Here is a 27236-nt window from a genome sequence, read left to right as displayed (position 1 = left end):
TTGTTACTGTTGGAAGTGAGGGCCTAGTGGTATTATTGTTGGACTGTTAATCCAAAGCCCCAGGTAATGTCCTAGGAACCCAAATTCAATGAATGCTGGCTAAGCCAGTGACACCCTCATCTCGTGAATAGATTTAAAAAAAAACAATAGGTTTTCACAAAAAAGTAAAAAGAATTGTTTAATAAACTTGAAGCACATGGTGTTTTAAATGTTTAATAACTGGCTAACAAAAATCTTGATTTTCATGAGAATCGCAGCTGAGACTTGAATCTAGAAATCCCTGCCCTAATCCCAACATTTACCTTACTCACAGGGGTGTGGGGAAATGGGAAAGATTCTAATTTGTGCTTCTGTGGTTCACTGAGGCTGAACCTGTAATTTGCAGCTGAGGGTTCTTGTCATACAGTAGAAGTGACTCTACCTCTGAGCCAGGAATCTGGGTTTAAGCTCTACCTACCCAAAGGTCATAGAGTCATTGAGTCATAGAGATGTACAGCATGGAAACAGACCTTTTGGTCCAACTTGTCCATGCCGACCAGATATCCCAATCCAATCTAGTCCCACCTGCCAGCACCGGGTCCATATCTCTCTAAACCCTTCCTATCTATATACCCATCCAGATGCCTTTTAAATGTTGCAATTGTACCAGCCCCCGCCACTTCCTCCGGCAGCTCATTTCACACACGCACCACCCTCTGCATGAAAAAGTTGCTCCTGAGGTCCCTTTTGTACCTTTCCCCTCTCAGCCTAAACCTATGCCCTCTAGTTCTTGTCTCCCCCAGGGAAGTGTGTAATATCATCCCTGAACATGTTGTTAAGGAGGAAGCAAGTACAAGCTGATTTGATTAACACAAGTAGATGTCTAAAACACAACTTGTGCACTTTAGTGCTTCTGTTCAGGTGCTGAGTTTTTCCGGTGATTTCACTTTTTGTTTCTAAACCTGCTGACATTATTTGGAGAAGTAGGGTATTCTTGGAGACATGGTCCTGAAACAAGCTTGGAATTGCTTTAAAAAAATTCATAAAAATGCCAAAACAAATAATTCCAAAAAGCTTGACAATCAAAACAAGAGACAACAGGAACTGTCAAAAGCATTTGAAACTCCTGTCTTTTAAATATTTGAAGAAAATTGTAGTGCTGAAAAACGAGCTTGCTCTTTCATTCAGTTGATTGACATATATCTGAGGGATATCTTCGAGTAAAAAATGAGGTCTGCAGATGCTGGAGATCACAGCTGAAAATGTGTTGCTGGTCAAAGCACAGCAGGCCAGGCAGAATCTCAGGAATAGAGAATTCGACGTTTCGAGCATAAGCCCTTCATCAGGAATAAGAGAGAGAGAGCCAAGCAGGCTAAGATAAAAGGTAGGGAGGAGGGACTAGGGGAGGGGCGATGGAGGTGGGATAGGTGGAAGGAGGTCAAGGTGAGGGTGATAGGCCGGAGTGGGGTGGGGGCGGAGAGGTCAGGAAGAGGATTGCAGGTTAGGAGGGCGGTGCTGAGTTGAGGGAACCGACTGAGACAAGGTGGGGGGAGGGGAAATGAGGAAACTGGAGAAATCTGAATTCATACCTTGTGGTTGGAGGGTTCCCAGGCGGAAGATGAGGCGCTCCTCCTCCAGCCGTCGTGTAGTTGTGTTCTGCCGGTGGAGGAGTCCAAGGACCTGCATGTCCTCGGTGGAGTGGGAGGGAGAGTTAAAGTGTTGAGCCACGGGGTTTTTGGGTTGGTTGGTTCGGGCGGCACCTCGGAGGTCCTTGGACTCCTCCACCGGCAGAACACAACTACACGACGGCTGGAGGAGGAGCGCCTCATCTTCCGCCTGGGAACCCTCCAACCACAAGGTATGAATTCAGATTTCTCCAGTTTCCTCATTTCCCCTCCCCCCACCTTGTCTCAGTCGGTTCCCTCAACTCAGCACCGCCCTCCTAACCTGCAATCCTCTTCCTGACCTCTCCGCCCCCATCCCACTCCGGCCTATCACCCTCACCTTGACCTCCTTCCACCTATCCCACCTCCATCGCCCCTCCCCCTAGTCCCTCCTCCCTACCTTTTATCTTAGCCTGCTTGGCTCTCTCTCTCTTATTCCTGATGAAGGGCTTATGCTCGAAACGTCGAATTCTCTATTCCTGAGATGCTGCCTGGCCTGCTGTGCTTTGACCAGCAACACATTTGCAGCATATATCTGAGGGAAACCATTACCATAAGACGAAAAGAGCAGAAATTACGCCATTCAGCCCGTCGAGTCTGCTGTACCGTTCAATCATGGCTGATACATTTCTCATCCCCATTCTCCTGATTTCTCCCCTTAATCCCTGATCCCTATGATACTCAAGAACTCCCAAGTCTCTTTGTACTTCAGATTTCTGAATTTTCTCCCCATTTAGAAAATAGTCCATGCCTGTATTCTTCCTTTCAAGGTGCTTGACCTCACACTTTTCCTCGTTGAACTCCATCTACCACTTCTTTGCCCACTCTCCTAATCTGTCCAGTTCCTTCCGCAGCCTCCATGCCTTCTCAATACTACCTGTCCCTCTACCTATCTTTGTATCATATGCACATTAGCCAGAATGCCCCCAGTTCCATGATTAGTTCTAGTTGACTGATTTCATGACCTTCTGTTAAGTAGTTAATAGTTTGATTCACAACTCCAGATGATTAAATCTCATTGAAGTGGGACTATGAATGCTAATGTTTGTTTTATGAAGGATGATAAGATGCCAAATGTTTTGATTTAGCAGTTTGGATTAGAAACTGGCTTTCTGAAAGAAGGCAGTGGTGGTTGATGGAACATAGTCAGCCTGGAGTCTGGTTACTAGTGGTGTGCCACAGGATCTGTTTTGGGACCACTGCTGTTTGTCATTTTTATAAATTACTTAGACACAGTCATAGAGGGATGGGTTAGTAAGTTTGCAGATGACACTAAAGTCAATGGAATGGTGGACAGTGTGGAAGAATGTTACAGGATGCAGGGGGACCTGGATAAACTGCAGAATTGGGCTGAGAGGTGGCAAATAGAGTTCAGTGCAGCTAAATGTGAGGTGATGCACTTTAGGAAGAATAACAGGAAGGCAGAGTATTGGGTCAATGGAAAGATTCTCGGTAGTGTGGATGTGCAGAGGGATCTTGGAGTCCATGTACATAGATCCCTGAAAGTTGCCACCCAGGTTGATAGTGCTGTTAAGGTTTGTTAGGTTTCATTGGTAGAGGGATTGGGTTCCGGAACCGCAGCGTTATGCTGCAACTAATGCGGCACACACTTGGAATATTTTGTACAGTTCTGGTTACCCCATTAAGGAAGGATATGGAAGCACTGGAAAAGGTGCAGAGGAAATTTACCAGGATGTTGCCTGGTGTGGAGGGAAGCTCTTATCAGGAAAGGCTGGAAGACTTGGATCTGTTCTCATTGGAAAGAAGGCGGCTAAGGATGGATTTGATAGAGACATACATGATGATCAGAGGATTAGATAGGATAGACAGCGAAAGTCATTTTCCTAGAATGATGACATCAACCTGTATGAGAGGCCTAACTACAACTGAGGAGTGATAGATTTAAGACAGATGTCAGAGGCAGTTCTTTACTCAGAGTGGTAAGGGTGTGGAATGCCCTACCTGCCAAAGTAATTAACTTAGCCACATTAGGGAGACTTAAACAATCCTTGGATAAACACATGGATGATGATGGGGTAGTGTAGGGGGATGTACTTAGAATATTTCACAGGTCGGCGCAACATCAAGGGCCGAAGGGCCTGCTCTGAGCTGTATTGTTCTATGTTCCATGTAGTGAAAGGGTTTAACAATCAGTATTTCTTCTGAAGTAGTGAATTCATCAATAGACACTTAAAAACATTAATCAATTTCAGCATGCATCCTGATGTCTGTCCATGATGGATATTGAATTGTGCTTGAATTTCTGCAGTGCATCTTTGTACCATTTCAAAACACTTAACACTATTGATGACTCATTCAATAACTTTACTGATGATCAAGAGTAGGCTGATGAAGCAGTAATTGGCCAGGTTGGGTTTATCTTGCTTTTTGTCAACAGAATAGTTTGGCAATTTTCTCCATTGTCAGGTGGATGCCAGTGAGAATTAAGAGATATCCTCATTAGGGATATGGATATTTGTGGCGGATCCTCCAATGAATTGCTTAATTTATACAGTACCATGCGGCAGGACTGCAGAGCATAGATTTGGTTGTACAATCACTTAGCTCTGTCTAGAATTTGCTTGTTATGCTGTTTGGCACACAAATAATCTTGGGTTGTAGCTTCATAAGGCTAACACCTCGCCTTTAGGAATGCCTGGTATTGCTCCTGGTATGGCCTTCTCCATTGTTCTTTGAATCAAGCTTGATATTAATAGCAGAGATGGGGATGCACTGAACCATGAGGTGAGGAATATGGTGAGGAAAGGGGTTGGTGGTACTGAGAAAGAGGTTTCCTTGCTAATTTTTAAATTATTACCATAAGATTTCATGGGGTCCGCAATCAATGTTGAAGGAAACTTCCTCCTGACTGTATCATCGCAAGATGGTGAGCAGCAGTGAGGAATGCTGACACAAGATGGCGAATAGTGTGAGTATTTCATCCAGCTACTTCATGCCACATGGTGATGTTTAAAGATTTCTTCAAATGCATCTGTAAGAATCCTATTCATACAGACAGTCAGTAGTAGAAAGATCTGAAAATTCCAGAGTCCTACAGGAGAAATTTCATTGAAAGATTCAACAAGTCAAAATCTCCAGCGAATGGTAAAAGTTCTTGAAAGAGACACGCTGCAGTAGATGAGTATTCAGAACTCCCTGGAACTGAAGAATTCATCACTCCAGACAGTTACAGATAACAGAGTACTAGTGTCCTGTCGGACCATCAGGAGTCAGGGTCTAGTCAGAGAGCAAGCAGACATTGGAGACTGTGTGAGTAAAGTTTAAATCCCTGATGGACCAGGGCAAACGTTTGAAAACAGTGCAGAATTACAGCCTGAAAAAGCCACGTGTAAAGTCAATTAAAGCTGAGATTGAGCATCGCCACCATTGTAAGCAATCGCCATGGATCATCCCTACAGTAAGAGAAACACAAGGATGATAATTGCAATTCAACCTCAGATCACAGACCAGTGGACATTGCATCTTTGAAGCCTGAGCTTAAAAGGTCAAATCAAAGATGAAAAGGCAAGAACCTATTACTAAAACAACAGACAGCAGGAATCATTTAGGAAAAACCATGAAGAAATATGAATCACTTACTTTCGCCACAAATAGCTGGCTTCAACTAGAGAAGCTATGGAAAAGAGGGGAATCCATTTCAGCTGCCTAAAGTGAAAATCTTCTATTTTAGCCACAGAAATTGTGAGAATACTCTCAGAACAAATACAATTATTAATATATCAAGGTTTAACAGAAGACTGCAGCACCTCGGGAATCCTTAGATGAGCCCTATAGATTGGTGGGAAAGTGTAGTTGTGGCGATTTAATGTTAGGGTTCATAAAAGGACAGAATTGTTGCTGGAATAGCTGATGAGTGTGTGTCAGGTTTGTTGCTGTCAAAAGAAAATCGATTCTAGGAAAAACCACTGAGTGAATGAGGCTCAAGTCCAGAAGCAGCACAGATCAATCTCAAGGGAAGAAGATTTACCTTATGACAAAAGATTTGCAGAATGCATTCTGTTCTTACAGTATTAAACCACAAACGACACAGTGGAGAAACCAAAAAAAGCAAGTACGACTGACATTAGATATTAAATTACCTCGCACTGTGGAGTAAGGAAACTTCACAGACACAGGAAGTGCCTACCTACCTATTAAAAAGAAGTGTTCTACTTCTAAAACAAAATGTAATTTTGTCCTTTGCTGAAATAGGACATAATCACAGAAAAGCTGAAGTCATCAGCCACCCACACAAAGAGGTTAATGAGTAGAATAATTTACAATAGAAGAAAAGCGTAAAGTCCTCTTAACAGAGTAGGAGATCCAATCCTAACCTGTTGTCAAGAGAATATTTATGTCAATAGGCATATCATTGATTTCAAGTTTTATACAGGTGTGAATATTGCTATATTATCAGATGATGAACCATGGTTAAAAACATGCTGCATGCCAACACCAGTGCAGCAATCTAGTCCAGGAGGCATAGCATTTAAAAGTAGAACGCAAGCAGCTTTAGATATATATTTATATACAATCAGGGACTCTCACTCCTTAATGTGCATGCATATTTTGAATTTAACCTTCATAAAGTCACAAAAGAAGTCAAACTGTTCAAAGATAAGAGCTGGTCTAGGAACAGCCAGTCATGAAACAGATAAGGAGCATTGGATAAGAGCAGCCTGATGTGGAACAACTAGCCAAAGGACAACCACCAGATTTCATAGGGCTGCCAAGTTTGCAGTCCACCATGAATCAAGATGGAATTACTTGAAAGTAGCTACGTTTGCATCAATTTGTCATGTTTTGAAAATCTGCAACTACACTGATTTGACTCATACGTTTTCACAGCTGTCAACATTGAGGAGACGTTAGACTGAAAGGATCAACATAGTGTATATGCAAACACTGCCAACCATAAAGCCATTGAGCAGTGTATCTTATGTGAGCTCACTGATACATCTCCAATTGAGGTAATTCAAAGTGCAATATAGGATATTGTATAAATAGTGATGAAAGATTGAAATCTGATGTCAGAAGCAGAGGTGATACAGAAGATGCAAGTTTGAACAGAGCAGTTAATTTCCATATCTTCTCAGGATTAATCTTAATTAGCAATGTTAGAGATGATTCCATACAAGAAGCGATTCTCAAAACAGCAAAACTGTGGAAGTAAACGTGATAGTTTCCCCAATACTTCAATCACTGAAGCCAAATGAAAACATCTAACTAATCAACAAGTTAATCTAAAGAATTGAGATAGATTTACCTGCAGATTCAGAATAAAAATTTGCTGACACAGGTTGAAGATTGATGCATACAACCTCATGAAAGCCACCAACTGGAAAGGGCAAAGCACGTCCAGAGATTCAGGATACAGCCAAGAAGAAATTATTTAGTTCAAGATACTGTAAAAAAGAAATTGCCTGTTTCAACGAGACAGCCATCCTCCACAAAGGAAACAAATGAGTTTAACGGTCCTCTAGTCAAAAAAGAAACAAAACAGTCAATAGGTCAATGGTCTTCAACCGAAACACCTATTCATCTTCCAAGCCGAAAGAAAATATGTTCAAGGAACCTCCAGGCACCTGAATTTATACAGTCAAAGGCATGGGGGAGGGGTGTGGGGTGGGGAGGAGATAGATTAGTGGTAAAAGTAATTATGTATAATATGTTTGTTAATGATGAAAGTAAATGCTTGAGGGGCGGAAGATGTTGCATATGAGTTCAAGGGGCTAAAAGGTTTAATAATAATGCCTTAAGCACCACATACTTTGAAGAGGTCATATTGATCTAATGGGAAAACTGTTTTGGATCTCAAAAAGGTATAATACTGAACACACAGATTCTCCTCATTGTCTCTGTAACAATGTTTGATATATCCGTGTATCTTGTAACTAGTTTCTAAATGCTACAGACTATACTTTGTGTAAGACAAGAGCTTCTTGTTGGAATACCAAGAACCAAGTGAGCCTTGTAGGTCACCATCCAAGAAGGAGATGGTGTCATAAATGGTGCAGACAGATTCACACACTGGTGGTCAGTAGTGAGGGCCATAATATAACACAAAAATGTACTTTCCAGTGAGGGCCATAATATAACAATCAAGAGTGGTAACCAAGACTCAATAACGAAAGGCCACTGCTTAAGGCCCTCAATCATGTTAAATCAAAGGGCTAGAAATTGTAAAAATCTTCAAGCTGCACATGTTTGATGTGAAATGACTATTGTAGATATAACCAATAACTCATTGTCAGCCACCTCAAAATTTTTCACTATATATTGGGAGAAATTGATTTTGTTTGGAATTTTACATAATGTTAACATTATTATGCTATTTGTTTGTATACATCCTGTGAATAAAGTGTACATTTGGAAAAGATTACAAGTGAGATCCCTGTGTGGCTTTATTTTTCTCTGCTAATTCAGGAAAACTGACAGAAATAGAATTGTCTGTATTGTTGCCTTGACAAATATTAACTCACTCAGTAAATGCCAGTAATACACAGCAGATCAGGAAAGAATCTATGGAAAGAAACCATCAAATCATTATCCTGAAACACTAGGCAATGTTCTTCGTGGATTGAGAGTCTGTTGCTGGAAAAGCAGAGCAGGTCAGCATCCAAGGCAGCATCCAAGGAGCAGGAAATCAACATTTTCCAGCAACACACTCTCAACTCTCATCTCCAGCATCTGCAGACCTCACTGTCTCCTAGAATGTGCTTAGTGCCATAGTGATAAGTTTGGAGGCAGGAAAAATAGAATTGAATAGATTAGAATATCCTTTATTGTTAAAAATAGAAGATAACTCACTGGAATGATTTCCCAACAAATTTGTCATTGGTGAAGTTACCCAGAGGCAACTTAGAAAATAGGTCATAAAATGCTACATAGAAGCAAGCAATATAAAGGTCCCAATTAGAGCAATGAGTCACAGGCCTGCATCAAGTTCAGAGGCTGCTAGCTCTGTAGACGCACCCTCCCTGAACCAGGCTGGGGACTGGGGTGAATGGAAGGGGCAGACTTGGAAGTTCAATGCCTGAGAGTGCAGTTTGCCTTGAAAAACCTTCAGCTGTGGCTCAAAGTATTTCAAGTAGGTGACTCACATCCAACCGGAGGGGTTTAGTAGCTTGGCTCCTCTGAAGTCTTCAATTACATTGCATGGAGCAGCTCCATTTTGAGGCTGTCTCACATATTCCAGCCTACCTTGGCAGCACTGCCAAGTCTCTATAGCTATCAGTCCTTTGGATTGGCTGAAAGCCTTGTGAGATCACCCAAGTATGGTAAGTGTGGTGTGACCAATTTGGATGTTCACTCAGAGAAGATCACTTGGCTAATCTCCCTCCTGGCAAGTGCGTGCTTGCAAGCACCAGAATCCTGAAGGAAGCTTCCACAGGGGAAAAAAACAACGATCTTCAAACGTTGATCTTCTCCCCATGGATGTGACCTGCTGAATACTTCCAGTATTTGTTTTTACTTCACATTTCCAGCACTCACAGTACTTTGCTTTTGTTTTAGGGGAAATCACATAGTTGCTGACTACACCTCTAAAGGTTCAGAAAGGAATTACAAGGATGTTGCCAGGACTGGACGGTTTGAGTTAAAAGGAGAGGCTGAGAAGGATGGGTTTTTTTTCACAGGAGTGTAGAAGATTGAGTGGTGACCTCATAAAGGTTTATAAAATGATGAGAGTCATGATAAGGTGAATGGCCAATGTAAGTTTTCAAGGGGGAGGGACTCTAAAACTAGAGGGCATAGGTTTAGGTCGGGGGTGGGAGGGAGATTTAAAAGAGACTTAAGGGCAACCTTTCCTAGCAGAGGGCGGTGCATATATGGAATTAATTGCCAGAGGAAGTGGTAGGGGTAGAGGTGGGCACAATTACAATATTTAAAAGACATTTGGAAAGGTAAATGAATAGGAAAGGCTTGGAAGAATTTGGGCCAATACAGACAAATGGAACTAGTTCAGTTTAGGATACCTAGTCAGCATGGATGAGTTGAACCAAAGGGTCTGTTTCCGTACTGTATGACACTATGACTGGCATTTGATTATAGGTAATAGATTTTTGATTTAACTTTAACAGAAATGAAATTGAAGTCCAGTTCTTTGAAAAGCTATAGTCCTCAATTTTATATCACATGGAGTTTTTAGATATACCTCGTGGCAAGAGAAAGCACCAACAACTTAGAACACCACATCAATGTACTACGCAGTGAGAAAATTAGATATAGTGTACCAGCCTGCACTATTATTTTTCACATGTACTGCACCAGTTAGAAGCACTATAAGATACTCCATAACTCTGCACCATTAGAAAAAAAATTGTGGTGACTTTATCTCTGCATTCGGATGAAGCAAATTTTTTTTAAAGTAAAGTTATTGTTCAGCTTTCAGATCACGTCTGAACTAGCATACTATAATTAGCAAAACGATACACAAGTGCTGTTCAGGGAGCAATGTTGGTCCGGGGCCATCTAATGATAAGTGAGTGGAATCTTCCACATCCTGTAATGCAACTGTGAAACAGGAGCAAGGTAGCAATACGGAAGTCCCACATCTGAAAGTTTAGCCTTAACCACAGATCACACTGAAGCCTTCAACTACAGTCTTGCTCACACAGCATTCAGCACGTTGTTTCCAGTGAATTATCTCCATCTCCTGCCCCATCCTGTTGAACTAATTTGCCATAACACTAAGCAGAAACTAGGGAAAGAAATTGAGACACTGAGCTTTGTTCAGTATTGCACTGTAAATGAAAAATCAAGACCTAGCTGAGACTTCCACATGAACCCAGGGATTGGATTCAGTTTAATGTGTGCAATCTAAAGGGTGATTCTGGTTCAGTTGCGTGTTAAACCAGATTCTACTGAGGAAACACTTACAGAACCTGGATGTGTCAAGATATTGTAAAATGACCCATAAAGGGATTGAGATTTTATCCATCCTACGATTCCAAATTCAATTAGATTAGGGAAACTAAAACAATGGATTGGTTTATATGTAATGTTATAATCAAAAATCACCCCATTAGCCTTGAATTTAAGTTCAGACTCATGACTTCTGACACTATCCCAGGTAAAATGTGAGCTACATTACAAATATAGAGAAAGATAGAGTTTAGGAGTATCCAGTAGGCTGCAGTGAAGAATACACAGACTGTTCTAGGAAAAATCAATAGATTGGCATTCTGAAAAGATAAGCTGAAAAATATAAATAATTATTTTTCCATGTTGGCATGATCCATTTACTCTCCACTGAAGACAGAAGTTTGAGTTTAACAGAATGCTCAGAAAATGATGCTGTCTGCAGTCCATTGGATATTTTAAAATTGTTTTGAAGAGTAAACTCCAAGAATTTGTGGGTGGCATGGTGGCACAGTGGTTAGCACTGCTGTTTCACAGCTCCAGAGACCCTGGTTCAATTCCTGCCTCAGACGATTTTGTGTGTGGAGTTTGCACATTCTCCCTGTGTCTGTGTGGGTTTCCTCCGGGTGCTCCAGTTTCCTCCCACAGGTTAGGTGAATCGGCCATGCTAAATTGCCTGTAGTGTTAGGTGAAGGGGAATAGGTCTGGGTGGGTTGCGCTTCAGCGTGTCGGTGTGGACTTGTTGGGCCGAAGGGCCTGTTTCCACACTGTAAGTAAGTAATCTAACTCACCTTATTCTGAGTACTACACAGTTACTAGTGCTGTGTAATATTATATGAATACAATGTTTACCACTTTAAATGATATGATTGACACTAATAAAAAAGTAAGCAAATTAACATATAAATAATGCATATCTGTACCTATAATCACAATCTATATGAACAGGTAGAATGGGTTGATACTAAGGGTGATTGAGGTCAAAATGTAATTCAGATAAGAAACCAATATATACTTGAAATGTTTAACTGGAAAAATGTATTTGAATAATGTAGGCTGAAACTGTGAAGGAATTTGAAAATGAGACCAGTGCATGAATAGATTGATCTTTAGACTTGTGTTCGAGGTCTTTTAAAGAACTGAAGTTTCTGAAGGCATAACAGTATATAAAAAAAGCTGTGTTAGGAGGAAGGGACCTGAAATGTTAACTCTGATTTCTGTCCACAGATGCTGCCAGACCTGCAGAACTTTGAGTAATTTTTGATTTTGTTTCTAATTTACAGAATTGGCAATTACTTCAGTTTTTACATAAAAGAGCATATTGATAAGACTTTCAGACAAGGGGCTTTGTAGCCCATTCAGCCCAGCTATCTGCTCTGCCATTCAATGAGATCATGGCTGATCTGAACATTTTCAACTCTACATTCCTGCCTTATCTCTATAATCCTCGATTGCCTTACTGATTAAAAATCTGCCTGTGCAGGCACTCCCTGGTTGCGAACAGGTTCTATTCTGGTGTTGGAACACAGTGCAGGACTATTTAAAATAGCAATTCATAAGTACAGAAAATGTTATTATATCAATTGTTTAGAATTATATGCCTGTATGGGATTGCATTCATAAGTGTGAGCATTTGTAAGTTGGACATTCATAAATTGGGAACATTCTGTGTCAGCTTGGAATATACTTAACGTTCCACTTTCTACGGCTACAGATTCACCATCTTCAGAGAAGCAGTTACTCCTAATCTCTGTTTTAAATGGGTGAACCCTTAATCTGAGATTATGTCCTCTGGTCTGAACTCTCCCACAGGGGAAACAACCTTTTTGCATCTCCCCTATCAAGTTCCTTAAAAATTTGATACATTTCAAGGAAATCAACTTTTATTCCTCTAGACACGGATGAGTATAGGCATAACCCAAACAATCTCTCCTCATAAGAATATCTAGAATCATTTTAGCGAACCTTTTCTGGACTGCCAGAAATGACAGCATATCTTTCCTCAGATGAGAATTCACAGTATTCCAGCTGCGGTCTGATTATTGTCTAGTATAGTTTTAACAAGACCTCCCTATTTTTTACTCCATTCTTTCTGAAATACTGAACATTCCACTTGCCTTCTTTATTACCTTCAGAACATGGATGTTAGCTTTTGTGATTCATGCATTGGAAGCCTTTCATCCTCCTGTGCTGCACCTTTCTGAAGTCTGTCTCCTTTTAAATAATACTCAGCCCTTCTATTCTTCTGGCCAAAGTGAATTGCCTTACATTTTCACACATTATATTCCATTTGCCAAGTTGTTGTCTACCCACTTAACTTGTCATTAACGTATATTGTAAATAATTATAGCCCCAGCACCTATTCCTGTGATACTCCACTAGCTATAGATTATGATCTTGAAAAGTCTCTCTTTATCCTAACTCTGTCTTCTGTTAGTTAGCCGGTTCTCTAGCGATGTTAATGTACTACCCTACCACCATAGGCTTTTATCATATTTAGTAGCCTTGTATGCAGTAGTTTATTGAATGTCTTTTGGAAGTCCAAATACATTTCATATACTGCTTCCTCTTTATCTATCTTGCTTTTTGCCTCTTCCAAAAATTCTAATAAATTTGTAAAGTATGATTTCCACTTAATGAAGCCATGTTAACTCAGCTTGACTATAGTGTATATTTCTAAATGCTCTGCTGGTGTATCCTTTGGAAAAGACTCTAGCATTAAAGATGTTAAACTAACCGGTCTATAGTTACCTATTTTCCATTACATTCCCCTTTTAAATAAATCTATTGCATTGACAGTTTTGCAATCTTTGACCCCTGACATGACTTCTCCACCTCCTGATGCTGCCTGGCTTGCTGTGTTCTTTCAGCCTCCTGCCTGTCTACCTTGCCATAACAATTCCATGGATATGGGACTCAGCTGTGGAGGTATTGAGGTAATAGGGTACTATATGACAGACTAGAAATAGAAAAAAAGCATAAGGTGAGTATCATATATTGAATACAAAAATTATCTTAGGATTGAACAAACTGCCAAGTGTCACAGCTTTGTAGTCATAATACAATACATTTTGTAAAGAAAGCTAATCTGACTTTTTACAATGGACACAGAATCTAACAAGATGGATAGCAGACATTACATGACTGCTCACCCTCCTTCGACTGACTGAACTGGTCCTCACCCTGAAAAATTTCTCTTTCCAATCCTCCTACTTCCTCCAAACCAAAGAAGTAGCCATGGGCACCCGCATGGGCCCCAGCTATGCCTGCCTCTTCGTAGGATATGTGGAACAGTCCATCTTCTGCAGCTACACTGGCACCAACCCCACCTTTTCCTCCGCTACATCGATGACTGTATCGGCGCTGCCTCGTGCTCCCACGAGGAGGTTGAACAGTTCGTCCACTTTACTAACACCTTCCACCCCAACGTCAAATTTACCTGGACTGGCTCAGACACTCTCTCCCCTTCCTAGACCTCTCCATTTCTATCTCGGGTGACCGAACCAACACAGACATTTATTATAAACCGACCAACTCCCACAGCTACCTGGACTACACCTCCTCCCACCCTGCCCCCTGTAAAAATGCCATCCCATATTCCCAATTCCTTCGTCTCCGCTGCATCTTCTCCCAGGAGGACCAATTCCAATACCGTACAGCCCAGATGGCCTCCTTCTTCAAAGACCACAATATCCCCCCAGACATGATCAATGTTGCCCTCCACCACATCTCCTCCACTTCCCACTCCTCCGCTTGCCACCAGGACAGAACCCCACTGGTCCTCACCTACCACCCCACCAACCTCCATAGATCATATCATCCACCGTCATTTCTGCCACCTCCAAATGGACCCCACCACCAGGGATATATTTCCCTCCCCTCCCCTATCAGCGTTCCAAAAAGACCACTCCCTCCATGACACCCTCGTCAGGTCCACACCCCCCACCAACTCAACCTCCACTCCCGGCACCTTCCCCTGCAACCACAAGAAATGTAAAACTTGCGCCCACACCTCCTCCCTCACTTCTCTCCAAGGCCCCAAGGGATCCTTCCATATCCATCACAAATTCACCTGCACCTCCACACACATTTACTGCATCCGCTGCACCCGATGTGGCCTCCTCTATATTTGGGAGACAGGCCGCCTACTTGCGGAACGTTTCAGAGAACACCTCTGGGACACCCGGACCAACCAACCCAACCAACCCGTGGCTCAACACTTCAACTCCCCCTCCCACTCCATCGAGGACATGCAGGTCCTTGGACTCCTCCATCGCCAGACCATAACAACACGACGCCTGGAGGAAGAGCGCCTCATCTTCCGCCTAGGAACCCTCCAACCACAAAGGATGAACTCAGATTTCTCCAGTTTCCTCATTTCCTCTCCCCCCGCCTTGTCTCAGTTAAATCCCTCGAACTCAGCACCTTCTTCCTAACCTGCAATCTTCTTCCTGACCTCTCCGCCCCCATCCCCACTCCAGCCTATCACCCTCACCTTGACCTCCTTCCACTTATTGCACTTCCAACACTCCTCCCCAAGTCCCTCCTCCCTACCTTTTATCTTAGCCTGCTGGACACACTTTCCTCATTCCTCAAAAAGGGCTCATGCCCGAAACGTCGATTCTCCTGCTCCTTGGATGCTGCCTGACCTGCTGCGCTTTTCCAGCAACACATTTTCAGCTCTGATCTCCAGCATCTGCAGTCCTCACTTTCTCCTGCTCTTATTGGTTCACTATTACCAAAAACAAGCAGGAAAATTGATGTTGAAAAGTGTGGTGCAGGAAAAGCACAGCTGGTCAGGCAGCATCCGAGGAGCAGGAGAGTGGATGTTTCGAACATAAGCTCTTCATCAAGAATGGGGTGGAGAAATTTTAGGAACGGAAATTAGAGTGGGCCCTATATCTCTCCTTTTGGGCTTTTCGAACTTACCCTCCCTGGATATACACGGGAAGAGATTATTTTTTATTCTCTCTTTCTGTGCAAGGAAAAATATTTTGGTGAACTGGGTGGCTGAGGGCCCCCCTGGACTTTCAAATTGGCACAGATTAATGATGGAATGTATTCCCCTTGACTTCCTTACAAATATGGTGCACCGAAAGACCAAATTATTTCATAAAATATGACAGCCCTTCTTGAATTACATAAATACTGATATTTCGGCCATCCTAACAAGGGCTTTTATTGAATGGAGATTACAAACCTGGCTGCTCCCGGGCCCCTTAGGAGAGGATTCCCGCACGAATACGGGTTTTATTACATTTGATGTTAATACATTCCAAGCATGTAAGAGACTTAAGTATACACTCTGGTTAGTTGTAGGTTAGATTAGTAGAAAGTTGAGTTTTGTTTTTTTTCCCATTATTAAATTTTGACTATTGTATATTTGATTTAATTGTATATTTGATTTAATTGTATATCAATGTTTGTATTTGAGAGTTTTGTTTATTTTTGTAAACTTGTAAAAATGTTAAATTTCTAATAAAAATATCTAAAAAAAAGAATGGGGTGGGGGATGAGGGGGGCAAAGGGGGCTGAGAGATAACTGGGAGGAGTGTGGATCTGGGGGGGGAAGGTAGCTGGAAGGGTGATAGGTAGAAGGAGGTTGGGGGTGATGGCGATAGGTCGGAAAGGAGGGTGGAGCAGATAGATAGGAAGATGAACAGGTAGGACAGTTCAAGAGGGCAGTGCCAAGTTGGAAGGTTAGGTTTGGGATATGGTGGAGGGAGGGTAAATAAAGAAACTGGTGAAATCTACATTGATCCTGTGTGGTTGAAGGGTCCCAAGGTAGACGATGAGGCATTCGTCCTCCAAACGTTGGATGGCAAGAGTTTGGTGGTGAAGGAGGTCCAGGACTTGCATGTCTTTGGCAGAGTGGGAAGGGGAATTAAAGTGTTCAGCCACAGGGCAGTGAGATTGCTTAATGCATGAACTAACTCACTTTAACTCTCCTTCCCACTCTGCCAAGGACGTGCAAGTCCTGAGACTCCTCCAGGCATCAAATGGTAAGGGTTTGGCATTGGAGGTGCCTCTCCAGCTTGGGACCCTCCAACCACACGGGATCAATGTAGATTTCACCAGTTTCTTCATTTCCCGTCCCTCCACTTTACCCCAAATCTAACCTTCCAACTCAGTACCGCTCTTTGAACGGTCTTACTTGTCCATCTTCCTTCCCACCTATCCGCACCACTCTCCTTTCTGACCTATCACCATCACCCCCCACCTCCATCTACACATCGCCTTTCCAACTACCTTCCTCCTAGCCCCACACCTCTTCCATTTATCTCTCAGCCCCCTTGGACCACCTCACACCCCCCAATTCCTGATGAAGAGATCATGCCCAAAACATTGACTCTTCTGCTCCTCGGATGCTGCCTGACCTGCTGTGATTTTCCAGCATCCCACTTTTCAGTCTGATCTCCAGCATCTACATTCCTCACTTTCGCCTTGGCAGATTGATATGTCAACTTAGCATCAATCACAAAGGGAGACACTTAGAAATTGATTAACTGTTTGATAAAAAAAATACAAGCAAATTTAAGGATGTGAGAATTCAAAGCATCTGAGAGAACAGGAGTCTGGTAAGACACTGCATGGAATTCCAGCGAATTGACTTTACTTTGAAGATTTAAAAGTGTTTTTGAGAATGCAAAGTTACGTAATAGCTATTTGCTTTGGTCATGATAAAGCAGCTGTGAGACTCCAATCTGGACAGAACTCCAAGAGAAACACCAGAGAGGGAAAGAGACTTTTTTTAACAGGGAGACAGAAAAGGTACACTGGCTAAAGAACTCTACTGAACCAGACTATCAAGGGACACAACTAGAGTGTGATAAAAGCTAAAGAAAGGAGCCTTCGCTCCCACCCAGAACCTTTCTGCTCAGTCAAACTTATTGAGTCATAGAGCCATCAAGATGTACAGCACGGAAACAAACCCTTCAGTCCAACTCATCCATGCCAACCAGTTATCCCAACCCAATCTAGTTCCACCTGCCAGCACCCGGCCCATATCCCTCCAAACCCTTCCTATTCATATACCCATCCAGATGCCTTTTAACTGTTGCAATTGTACCAGCTCCACCTCCTTTGGAAGCCCATTCCACACACTCTCTGCATGAAAACATTGCCCCTTGGGTCTCTTTTATATCTTTCCCTTCTCAGCATAAAACTATGCCCTCTAGTTTTGGACTCTCCAACTCAGGGAAAAGACCATCTCTATTTCCCCCATCCATGCCCCTCATGATTTTATAAACGTCTATAAGGTCACCCTTCAGTCTCCGAGGCTGCAGGGAAAACAGCCCCAGCCTGTTCAGCCTCTCTATAGCTCAAATTGGGAGAAGCCACCAACTATTTGACCACAGAAACATTGTAGCTGCTGAATTCTTACTTTAAGTTTTACTTTCAGGTTAATGATATCTTTAATTTTGTTAGTTAAAAATAGTGTACCCTTCTCCTTAATTGTGTGCCACTGCATTTCCACTGACCTATACCTTAAACGAATTTCCCAGTTGACTTTAGTCAGCTCTGCGTTCATCCCCTCAATTGCCCTTATTTAAGTTTAAAACACAACCCTTACATCACTCTGCATTGTCAAGCTCAACTAAAAATTCAGTCATTATTGCCTTTTATTGTATTTTGACCTATCACCATTCTTCACAGAATTATACCTAGAGCATCTTTTCTAGGAGGTCACTAATTTAATTTGATCTCATTACACATTACAGATCTAGAATAACCTTTTCTCTGGTTGGGTCTAAAATGTGCTGCTCTAAGAAACTGTCCTGAAAACACTCCATCAACCCATTTACCAAGCAGATTTGTCAAAACTGAATGTGAATTAAAATCATCCATGATTATTGCCTTAACTTTCTCAAAAGCCCACATCTTTGCTTAATATATGAATAGGAATTTAATTACAGCAAGTCTTTGCCATAACAACATCAATCTGCACCTTCAAAGGAAAACAAATTAAAAATGAACTTAATAGATTATCTTTTTAAGCATTATAAAACAAGATTCAAACTGGGCACTATCACTGAGAGAAGTAGTTGGATCCTATGGATTTGATTTCAAATGATATTTTACTACTGACTGAGATGTTAAGAAAGTCAAAGGACTCTAGATACAGGGGTTATCCATCTTTAGACCAAAGGACTGAATCCTTATGATGTAGCCAGTGAGAGGATATTTTTTGATTAAGCGTTCATTTCTACCATAACTCCAACATGGTGTGCAGCAGGAACCATGTGGCCTGATACTTCTTTTCTTGCACTCAGTCTTTGACACGTATCATCACTTGTGGTCTCCTTTCCTCTTTCTCATTCACTTCATTTTCTCTCCCTCCATCTTTAGTTTTTCTCATATATTAAGTTATTAAGGAAAATTTGAATTCAATAAATATCTGGAATTAGGAGTCTAATGGTTTCATGGTCACTATTTGTCGAGGGTCAGAAAATTCCATTTGGTTCACTGATGCCCTTTAGGAAAGGAAACTGACATCCTTGCCTTGTCTGGCCTACATGTGACTGTGGATACACAGCAATAAAGTTGACACTTAACTGCCCTCAGGGCATTTAAGGATGAGTAATAAATTTGGCTAGGCACTGAATCATGATCAGGTATCTTGAATTTAAGAACCTAGACATATGGTCCATGGCACAAGACATTATAATTGACACAAAATAAAACGATAGAAGAGAAGAAACAAGGAATTAATTAAAAGGTAGTGATTGGGAGTTTTGAACTGCTAAATGTTATAGGCGAACAAAAGGATCGGGCTGTAGAAGAAATCATGTTTAAGAACAGCAGATAAACAGGTAACTTGGTTCATCAGGTGTCATCATGCAGTACATTAAAACAATTTCCAGTTAACAATTAAAACACTGCTTCAATAAGTCTTTATGACAGCAATATTGGCATTCTATTAATCCCGGCCTGTTGGTCGGGTATGTGGACTAGTCCACCTTCCACAGTTACACCGGCATCACCCCCACTTGTTCCTCCGCTACATCAATGACTGTATCAGTGCCACATCATGCTCCCATGGAGGCTGAACAGTTCATCAACTTTGTCAATACCTTCCACCCCAACCTCAAATTTACCTGGACCATCTTGGACACCTCTCTCCCCTTCCTGGACCTCTCTATCACCGTTTTCGGTAACTAACTAACTACAGATATCTACTACAGTCACACAACTACCTAGACTACAAGTCTTCCTACCCTACCTCTTGTAAAAATGCCATTCCTTATTCCCAGTTCTTCTGCCTCCACCGCATCTATTCCCAGGATGACCAATTCCACCTCAGAAAGTTCCAGATGGCCTCCTTCTTCCAAGATTGCAATTTCCCTTCCCATGTGGTTGACGATGCCCTCCAACGCATCTCCTCCACTTCATGCATCACTACCCTTGAACCCCATCCCTTCCAATGCAACAAGGACAGAAACCCATGGCCCTCACCTTCCACCCCACCAACCTCCACATACAACGTATCATCCTCCGCCACTTCCGCCACCTCCAAACAGACCCCACCACCAAAGGTATATTTCCCTCCCACCCCTGTTAGTGTTCCAGAGAGACCATTCCCTCTGCAACTCCCTCTGCAGGTCCACCCCCACCCCCAAGTGGCCCACCCCACACTCCTAGCACCTATCCTTGCATTGCAGGAAGTGCAAAACCTGCGCCCACACCATTCCCCTCACCTCCCAAGAGATCCTTCTACATCCGTCAGAACTTTACCTGTACCTCTACCAAATGTTATCTACTGCATCCATTGCACCTGATGTTGTCTCCTCTACATCGGGGAGACAGGACGCCTTCTTGCGGATTGTTTCAGAGAACATCTCTGGGACACCCGCATCAACCAGCCCCACTGCCCCATGGCTGAACACTTTAACTTCCCCTGCCATTCCATCAAGGACATGCAGGTCCTGGGCTTCCTTCACCGCCAAACCATTACCACCCGATGCCTGGAGGAAGAACGCCTCATATTCCATCTTGGGACCCTGCAACTACACAGGATAAATGTGGCTTTAAGCAGCCTCCTCACTCCTCCTCCCCCCACATTATCCCAGTCCCAAGCCTCCAATTCAGCACCGCCCTCCTGACCTGTCCATCACTCCCTCCTCTGACCTATCACCTTCTCCCTCACCTTCACTCACTTTTCAGTTTCTCAGCAACCTTCCCCTCATCCCCACCCCCTCCCATTTATCTCTCAGCCCCCGGCCCATAAGCCTCATTCCTAATGAAGGGCTTATGCCTGAAATGTCGATTCTCAAGCCCTCAGATGCTGCCTGACCTGCTGTGCTTTCCCAGCAACACACTCTCAACTCTGATCTCCAGAGTCCCCTCTATGTGAAGGAATTGTTTCAATTCTTCCCTTCAACTCTTTTTGAACATCTTACATGCCCTTTGTTTTACTGATTAATGGAAACAATTTACAATTACCTTCACCACATTTCTTCATAATCTGCAAGACCTATCCCAGTCTAGTGAAAAGAATTAAACACCTCCAGTCTTTTAGAACATCTGTAACTCTTCATTTATAATAATACATAAATGTACCAAACTGCTTTTATCCATTTCTTTATGCTCTTCGTATAATAGCATGTCCAAAGTTATGCGTTAAAGTTCCAACTGCAGCTTCACCAAAGTACTGTGCGAGTTTAAAAAGGTAAAACATAAGAGCAGAAGTAAGCCATTCAACATAAATGTGCTCCACCATTTAATGTGATCATGGCTAATCTGATAATCTTCAACCCTACTTTCCTTCCTTTTCTCCATAACCTTTAATTCCTTTACAGATTAAAATTCTGTAAATATTGGCCTTGAATATACTTAATGACTTAGCCTTGACAGCCCTCTGTAGTAAAGAATTACACAGACCCACAGCCCTCTGAGAAGACATTCATCCTTATCTGTGCACCCTTATTCTGAGATTATGCCCTCTGCTCCTAGACTCTTCAACAAGGGGAAACAACGTTTACACATCTACCTTCTGAATGTCCTAGGGACCTTGCATATTTCAAAAAGGTTATCTCTCATTCTTCTAAATTCCAATGCGTACAGGCACTGTCTACTCACCTCTTCTCATAAGACAGTCCCTCCTGGTGACGTGGTATCAGCCTAGTGAACCTTTCCTGGATTGCCTCCAATGCCAATAGATCTTTCCTTAGAGAAGGGCCAGAATGTTTTTTTTAAATTCACTCATGAACATATGGGAATTACTGGTTCAGCCAGCATCTATTGTCAATCCATAAATTCCATTCCTTTGTTCTTCCTTCCCTTTCAAAATAAAAGGTGTTACTTTGGCAGTTTTCTAATCCTCTGGGATTCCTGGAAGAGTATTACCAGTGTACCCATCATCTCTGTAGCTGTGCCCTTTAGTATCCTAGGATACATCCCATCAAGTCAGCGGGACTTAGCAGCCTTTAGACCAATTAGTTTCCCAAGTACTTTTTCATCCAGTGATAGCTATTGTATTTACTTCCTCTCTATTTGTCCCTTAATTATTTTGTAATTTTGGATTGCTACTAGCACCTTCTCCTGTAAAACCCTCTGCAAAGTATTTATTCAACTCCCCATTATTATTTCCCCAGCCACATTCTTTTAGGTGCCTATGTTCAGTTTGCCTCCTCTCATCCTTTTTACATATTTAATGGAGCTCTTGTTGTGCATCTTTCTGTTGCAAGTTTACTTCCTCCCCCTTTTGTTTTGGTTTTAAATTTTTTCCAGTCGTCTGGTTTACCACTAATCTTTGCCACCTACTATGTTTTTTCTTTCAATTTGATGCTATCCTTAATTTTCCGAGTTAAGATTATTTTATGTTTTTGTATAATATAAAACCGAATACAAGTCTGAAGATTTCATTTACCTTTTTTTTATTATCTAATACATGTTTATAATGTCAACTATGGTCCAGCTGGTCTCAAACGTGCCTCTGAATAACAATATTTCCAATTTATTCCCAGCTAGGGCCAAGATTCCAGTGCACTGCTGATCGAATGCTACTCTGGTAGAAGGGCCATCTTTCAAAACCAAGGTCCCAACTGTTTACACAGGGAGATATCAATGATCCCAAAGTAATATTTTGAAAAACAAAGCCTGATTTTTAAGGCTACCTTTTTCCCTTAATCAAAATTGTGAAAGCAGATCAGGCAACATCCAAGGAACAGGAAAATTGACGTTTCGGGCAAAAGCCCTTCATCAGGAATGAGGAAAGTGTGTCCAGCAGGCTAAGATAAAAGATAGGGAGCCTGCTGGACACACTTTCCTGATTCCTGATGAAGGGCTTTTGCCCGAAACGTCGAATTGCCTGTTCCTTGGATGCTACCTGACCTGCTGCGCTTTAACCAGCAACACATTTTCAGCTCTGATCTCCAGCATCTGCAGACCTCACTTTTTACTCAAAATTGTGAAAGCAAAGAATATCTGGTCATTGTCAAACTGCTTTTTGTGCAAGTTTGTGGAGTGAAAATTGATTGCCACATTGCTTTACAGACAATGAGTACTTTTGTTATAGGCAATCAGATAGCTGGCAGTCCTGAAAAGCACAATATAAATGCAAGTCTTTCTTTTTAAGCTCTACTTGAGTCACTTTTTTAAAAAAACATCCTAGATACCTGCCTGACAAACTATGTGGCACATTGCATTTTTTCATGATTCTTATATGATGTAATACCTTTTATTTTAAATTTCAGCAAATTTTGGTATTGCTCTCGCAATTCCTAAATTTATAATCACCAAATCTAAATATAAAAACAGAGCAATGTTGTGGCCTGCACTCAATCTCTTTCCAGTCTCAGAAACTCCCTTTTACCTAAGCCGTTTGCTTTCTGCTCTGACCTATTTGCCTATACACATTCCAATTCATACGAATGCCATGTAATATTTGTTTTATTCACAAATCTCTTACATTGTAAGTCCAAATGTTTAATATGTGTGGAAAAAAAAGTATAAAACAATGGGTCTTATCCAAACAGCAAAATGATATGGGAAATATGCTGTTCGTATTAAACTAGTTCTTTTGTTTCATACTGCCTGTGCATCACTCTGCTGTTCTGTAAATATTTTAAGCTAAGTATAAAAATTATCACATTAAAACTACAGAATGTGCTTGTAATGTTGATATTCCTATGCATATGTAGCAATGTACTTCACTCAAGTATTGGTTCATTTTTAGTCACAGGGTTATTGTCTGCACTTATAGATTGATATCAGTATGATTTTTGGTGGGAGACAATAGCTGGGTATGGGAGCAGGTACTGAGAACAACTACACTCTGCATACAGCTTTTATTTCTTAGGCTTTTGTCAAAAACTGCATCACATATGGTTTAAAAAAGTATCTAGCACACTTGCCTTTATTGCTTAGTTCTTTGAATATAGGAGTTGGGAAGTTATGTTGAGCTGGTAGGAAGGAAATTACTAAACTGGAGAGAGTCAAAAGAGAGTTACCAGGATGTTGCCAGGTATGGAAGGTTTGAATAATAAATCCAATCTGGATTGGCTGGGACTTTTATCACTGGAGCTCATAGAAGTTTATAAAATGTTGAGGGGTATAGATAGAGTTAATGGTAGTTATTTTTCCCTAGGATGGGGGATTTCAAGACTCTGGGGCACATTTCTAAGGTGAGAGAAAAGAGATTTTAAAAAAGAGGGTGCTTCATGCGTGGAATGAATTTCCTGAGGGAGTGGTGAATGTGGATACAATTGCAACGTTTAAAAGACACTTGGATAAGTACATGAATAGGAAAGGTTTGGAGGATATTGCTCAGGAGCAGGCTGACGGGACTAGCTTAGTTAGGGATAGACGGACTGGACCAAAAGATCTGTTTTTGTGCTGTAAGACTCTATGACAGGGTCGGGGTGGGTCAAGGAGTCATGATTTTGATTCTGAGAATTTAAATCCTGCTGATGAAACTTTGTGAAAAACCTACATATTTTCATAATAAATGCTTTCACATTACAAAATTAGGCTCCAAATTTACCAGACTGTCTCAAGAACTAACTCACTTTATATTTACTATTCTAATGGCTTGATCTGGATAATGGAGGAAGTGAGAATAAGAAGTTCACTACATAGCCATTGGAATTGGAATTCATTTCATACAGCTGGGGAAAAAAACACAGTCATGGCAACCAGGACAACTGTCATTGATTGTTGTAAAACAAAACCCCTGATTCACTCATGCCTTTAAAATAAAGAAATCTGCCATCGTTATTTGGCTTGGAGGTAATGTTCAACCTACATGTGGCTCCAGACCCCCAGCAGGACACTAGATTCAAGGAAAATTTAAGTTTGGGTAACAATTTTTACTGCAATTTAATGCTGCATTCCTTTGCAATCCTTGCTTAAAAATCATAACTCTTTATTAATGGTCTTAATTAAAGTTATGCTTAATATAGTAATGACCAACATCATCAAGCAGTATTGTCATTTATAGAACAGGGTACAATGCGTTCTGATGTCTTAAGTCTAAGATGTTTAAATGTAGTCACGCATATGCCCTCTTGGACACTCTGAATGAAATTACAAACCACTTTCTATAGAAGTATCAGCTGGAGATTTTTTTTTAAACACAACTGGAGGATTTCTTGTCTCATGATCTTAGTGAAATTTAAAGACGTTGTGCCACCATAGCCTCTTGATTGAGCAATTACCAACGACATGATCACCGAGAAAACTGTAACTTATATTCTTTTTCAAAGCTTAAAAAGTGTTTTAAAAATCTTTCACAATACAAGCTATGTCGAATAGGCAAAATAAATATCATATTTCAATTTATCAAACACCTCAGTCGAGAAAGCATTTGTACAGATTAATTATGACTCGAAGTTTCCACTCAGTTAAACATCATGGGGGCAATAGAAGTTTCAAGTAAGTGCGGACGATCATTAACCAGGTTAACACTGAGTATAAGGAGGCGTACTCGCAATTGTGCAGATATACCTTTGGGGTTCCTAATGTGAGGTTTTTGCCTACATCCCGCCTAATGACCCATCAGCAATGCAATATTTCAATATCATCTATGTTCCTTGTTTAAATGATGAATTGTGCAAATTGTTTGGATCTTGCGGTCAGATTACACCATGCTGTTAACTCTTTTGTGCAGAAGTGTTACTTTTAAATCCAAGTTATCTGTGACATCAGTACATCATCGTTTAACATAATCAAGTTCGATCAATGCAAACTGGCTTGTGTCTTAGATGAAAATCAGCAGAAAAATGCAAATGCTAATAAAAAAAAACTGAATTACAGCTTTTCATTTTTAAACCAATGTCCTTCATGTATCACTCGACAATTTCCAAATTTAAACACTGAAAACTGTTTTCCTTTGAAGCTAGAGATTTGGACTTTTAATTGTACGAGTTTATTTAAAAATATTTTCTTTCTCAAGAACATTGACTGGATACATTTGTAAGAGCAAGCAAGTTGAAGCATTGGGGAACAATAACAGTGGTTGCCATTATAAGTAACCGTGTTCAGAAAGTAGATTTTAATATTTTCCTGAATACTGAACAGCGCATTTCTTCTTAATCGCCTCATTTAGATTTCAAAAATATACAATGTAACATATACATTAGTCCCCAATTATTGCTGTCTAGTTAAAGGCTTTGTATCAAAGGGAGCTTTTAACAGATAGCATTGGTTTTAATATGTTTTCAGTTTCTAAACTAGCTATACATTTCTACTGGTGACATAATCCTATTTTGGAACTCTCTCTAAATTGACCGTGCACTTTAAGCAAACCTTTAAAGTTTTTTTTAGTAGAATAAATCAATCAATCACTCTCAGCAATGAAACACCCTTGAGTATACTGAAGGAAAACACTTCATTGAAATGTTTCCAAGAACACAAAAGAAAACGAATTTTCAAGAGAGTTTTTGCTATTAAAAGTGGCAGATGTGACAGCATGACTCGCCCTAAAAAACATTAGTTAAGGCACCTTCCGCCTTGAAACAAAGTTACTTTTAACACCTGCTATTCTGAGAGAAGAAATACTCCTAATGCTTGATAGAATGCTCTTAAATAATTGTTAAACTTAGCATATTTGCTATTGAACATCTAAAGGATGTATAAAGAAGTAACTTAACGAAATTAATTTGAAAACTAAAACATGTCATAGTAAATATATAATTAATGATTGTCATAATTGTACACTTGCTACATGTTCTTCGGGTAAAGTGTCTCAGAAAAACTGAGAGTTCGGAACCACCTAAAACAGAACTAAGACAGACAAGTGCTGCTTACCTCCATGAATTGGTCACTGTGTGTTTATATATGATTCCAGACACTGAGTAAATTTCTTGAAGAATTTAAATTGCTTGACGTTACTTTGCAACTCAACTGAGCCTCCAGCGTTTTGTCAGTATTGATTGACAACCAGTTCCTGGGTTTATCCACCTCTTGAGAACTGGTCATTTCGATTGGTGCTGTAAGGGCAATGTTCGCCAATTGGAGCAGGGCTGGGGTGGACCCATTATTGTTGGCAGCTCTCCGCCTTCGAGTTAACATCTGCATGTACCAAAACGGAACTGGTCGGTTTCATTTGAGTGGTAATGTTAGACGTATTTAGCTTCTGAATACTTCAGGGATGAGTGCTGTACTCATCTGCCTTCAAAGTGATAATGCGCTTCCTGTCTGCACTTAATAACTTGTTTTTGCATACTCCATTAGTATAGCGCCTTATCTTGTGACAAGGAATGCGTGGAAACAATAATGTTGCTCATAATA

At 41.0% G+C, this 27236-nt stretch overlaps 1 protein-coding gene across 1 annotated transcript in view; it reads right to left on the bottom strand.

Moving 5' to 3' along the window:
* The window catches only part of si:dkey-171c9.3 (uncharacterized), a 55719-nt gene extending 28917 nt beyond the window's left edge, over positions 1 to 26802 (bottom strand). The window contains exon 1 of the mRNA XM_060832727.1: positions 26754 to 26802. Within this exon, the coding sequence (XP_060688710.1) occupies positions 26754 to 26759 (6 nt within the window). The 5' untranslated portion in view covers positions 26760 to 26802. The remainder of the gene's footprint in view (positions 1 to 26753) is intronic.
* Between the last annotated feature and the right edge of the window lie 434 nt (positions 26803 to 27236).

This window comes from Hemiscyllium ocellatum, chromosome 11 (genome assembly GCF_020745735.1).
Source record: "Hemiscyllium ocellatum isolate sHemOce1 chromosome 11, sHemOce1.pat.X.cur, whole genome shotgun sequence".
NCBI classification, from domain to species: Eukaryota; Metazoa; Chordata; class Chondrichthyes; order Orectolobiformes; family Hemiscylliidae; genus Hemiscyllium; species Hemiscyllium ocellatum.
This window is presented reverse-complemented; position numbering and strand designations above follow the sequence as displayed.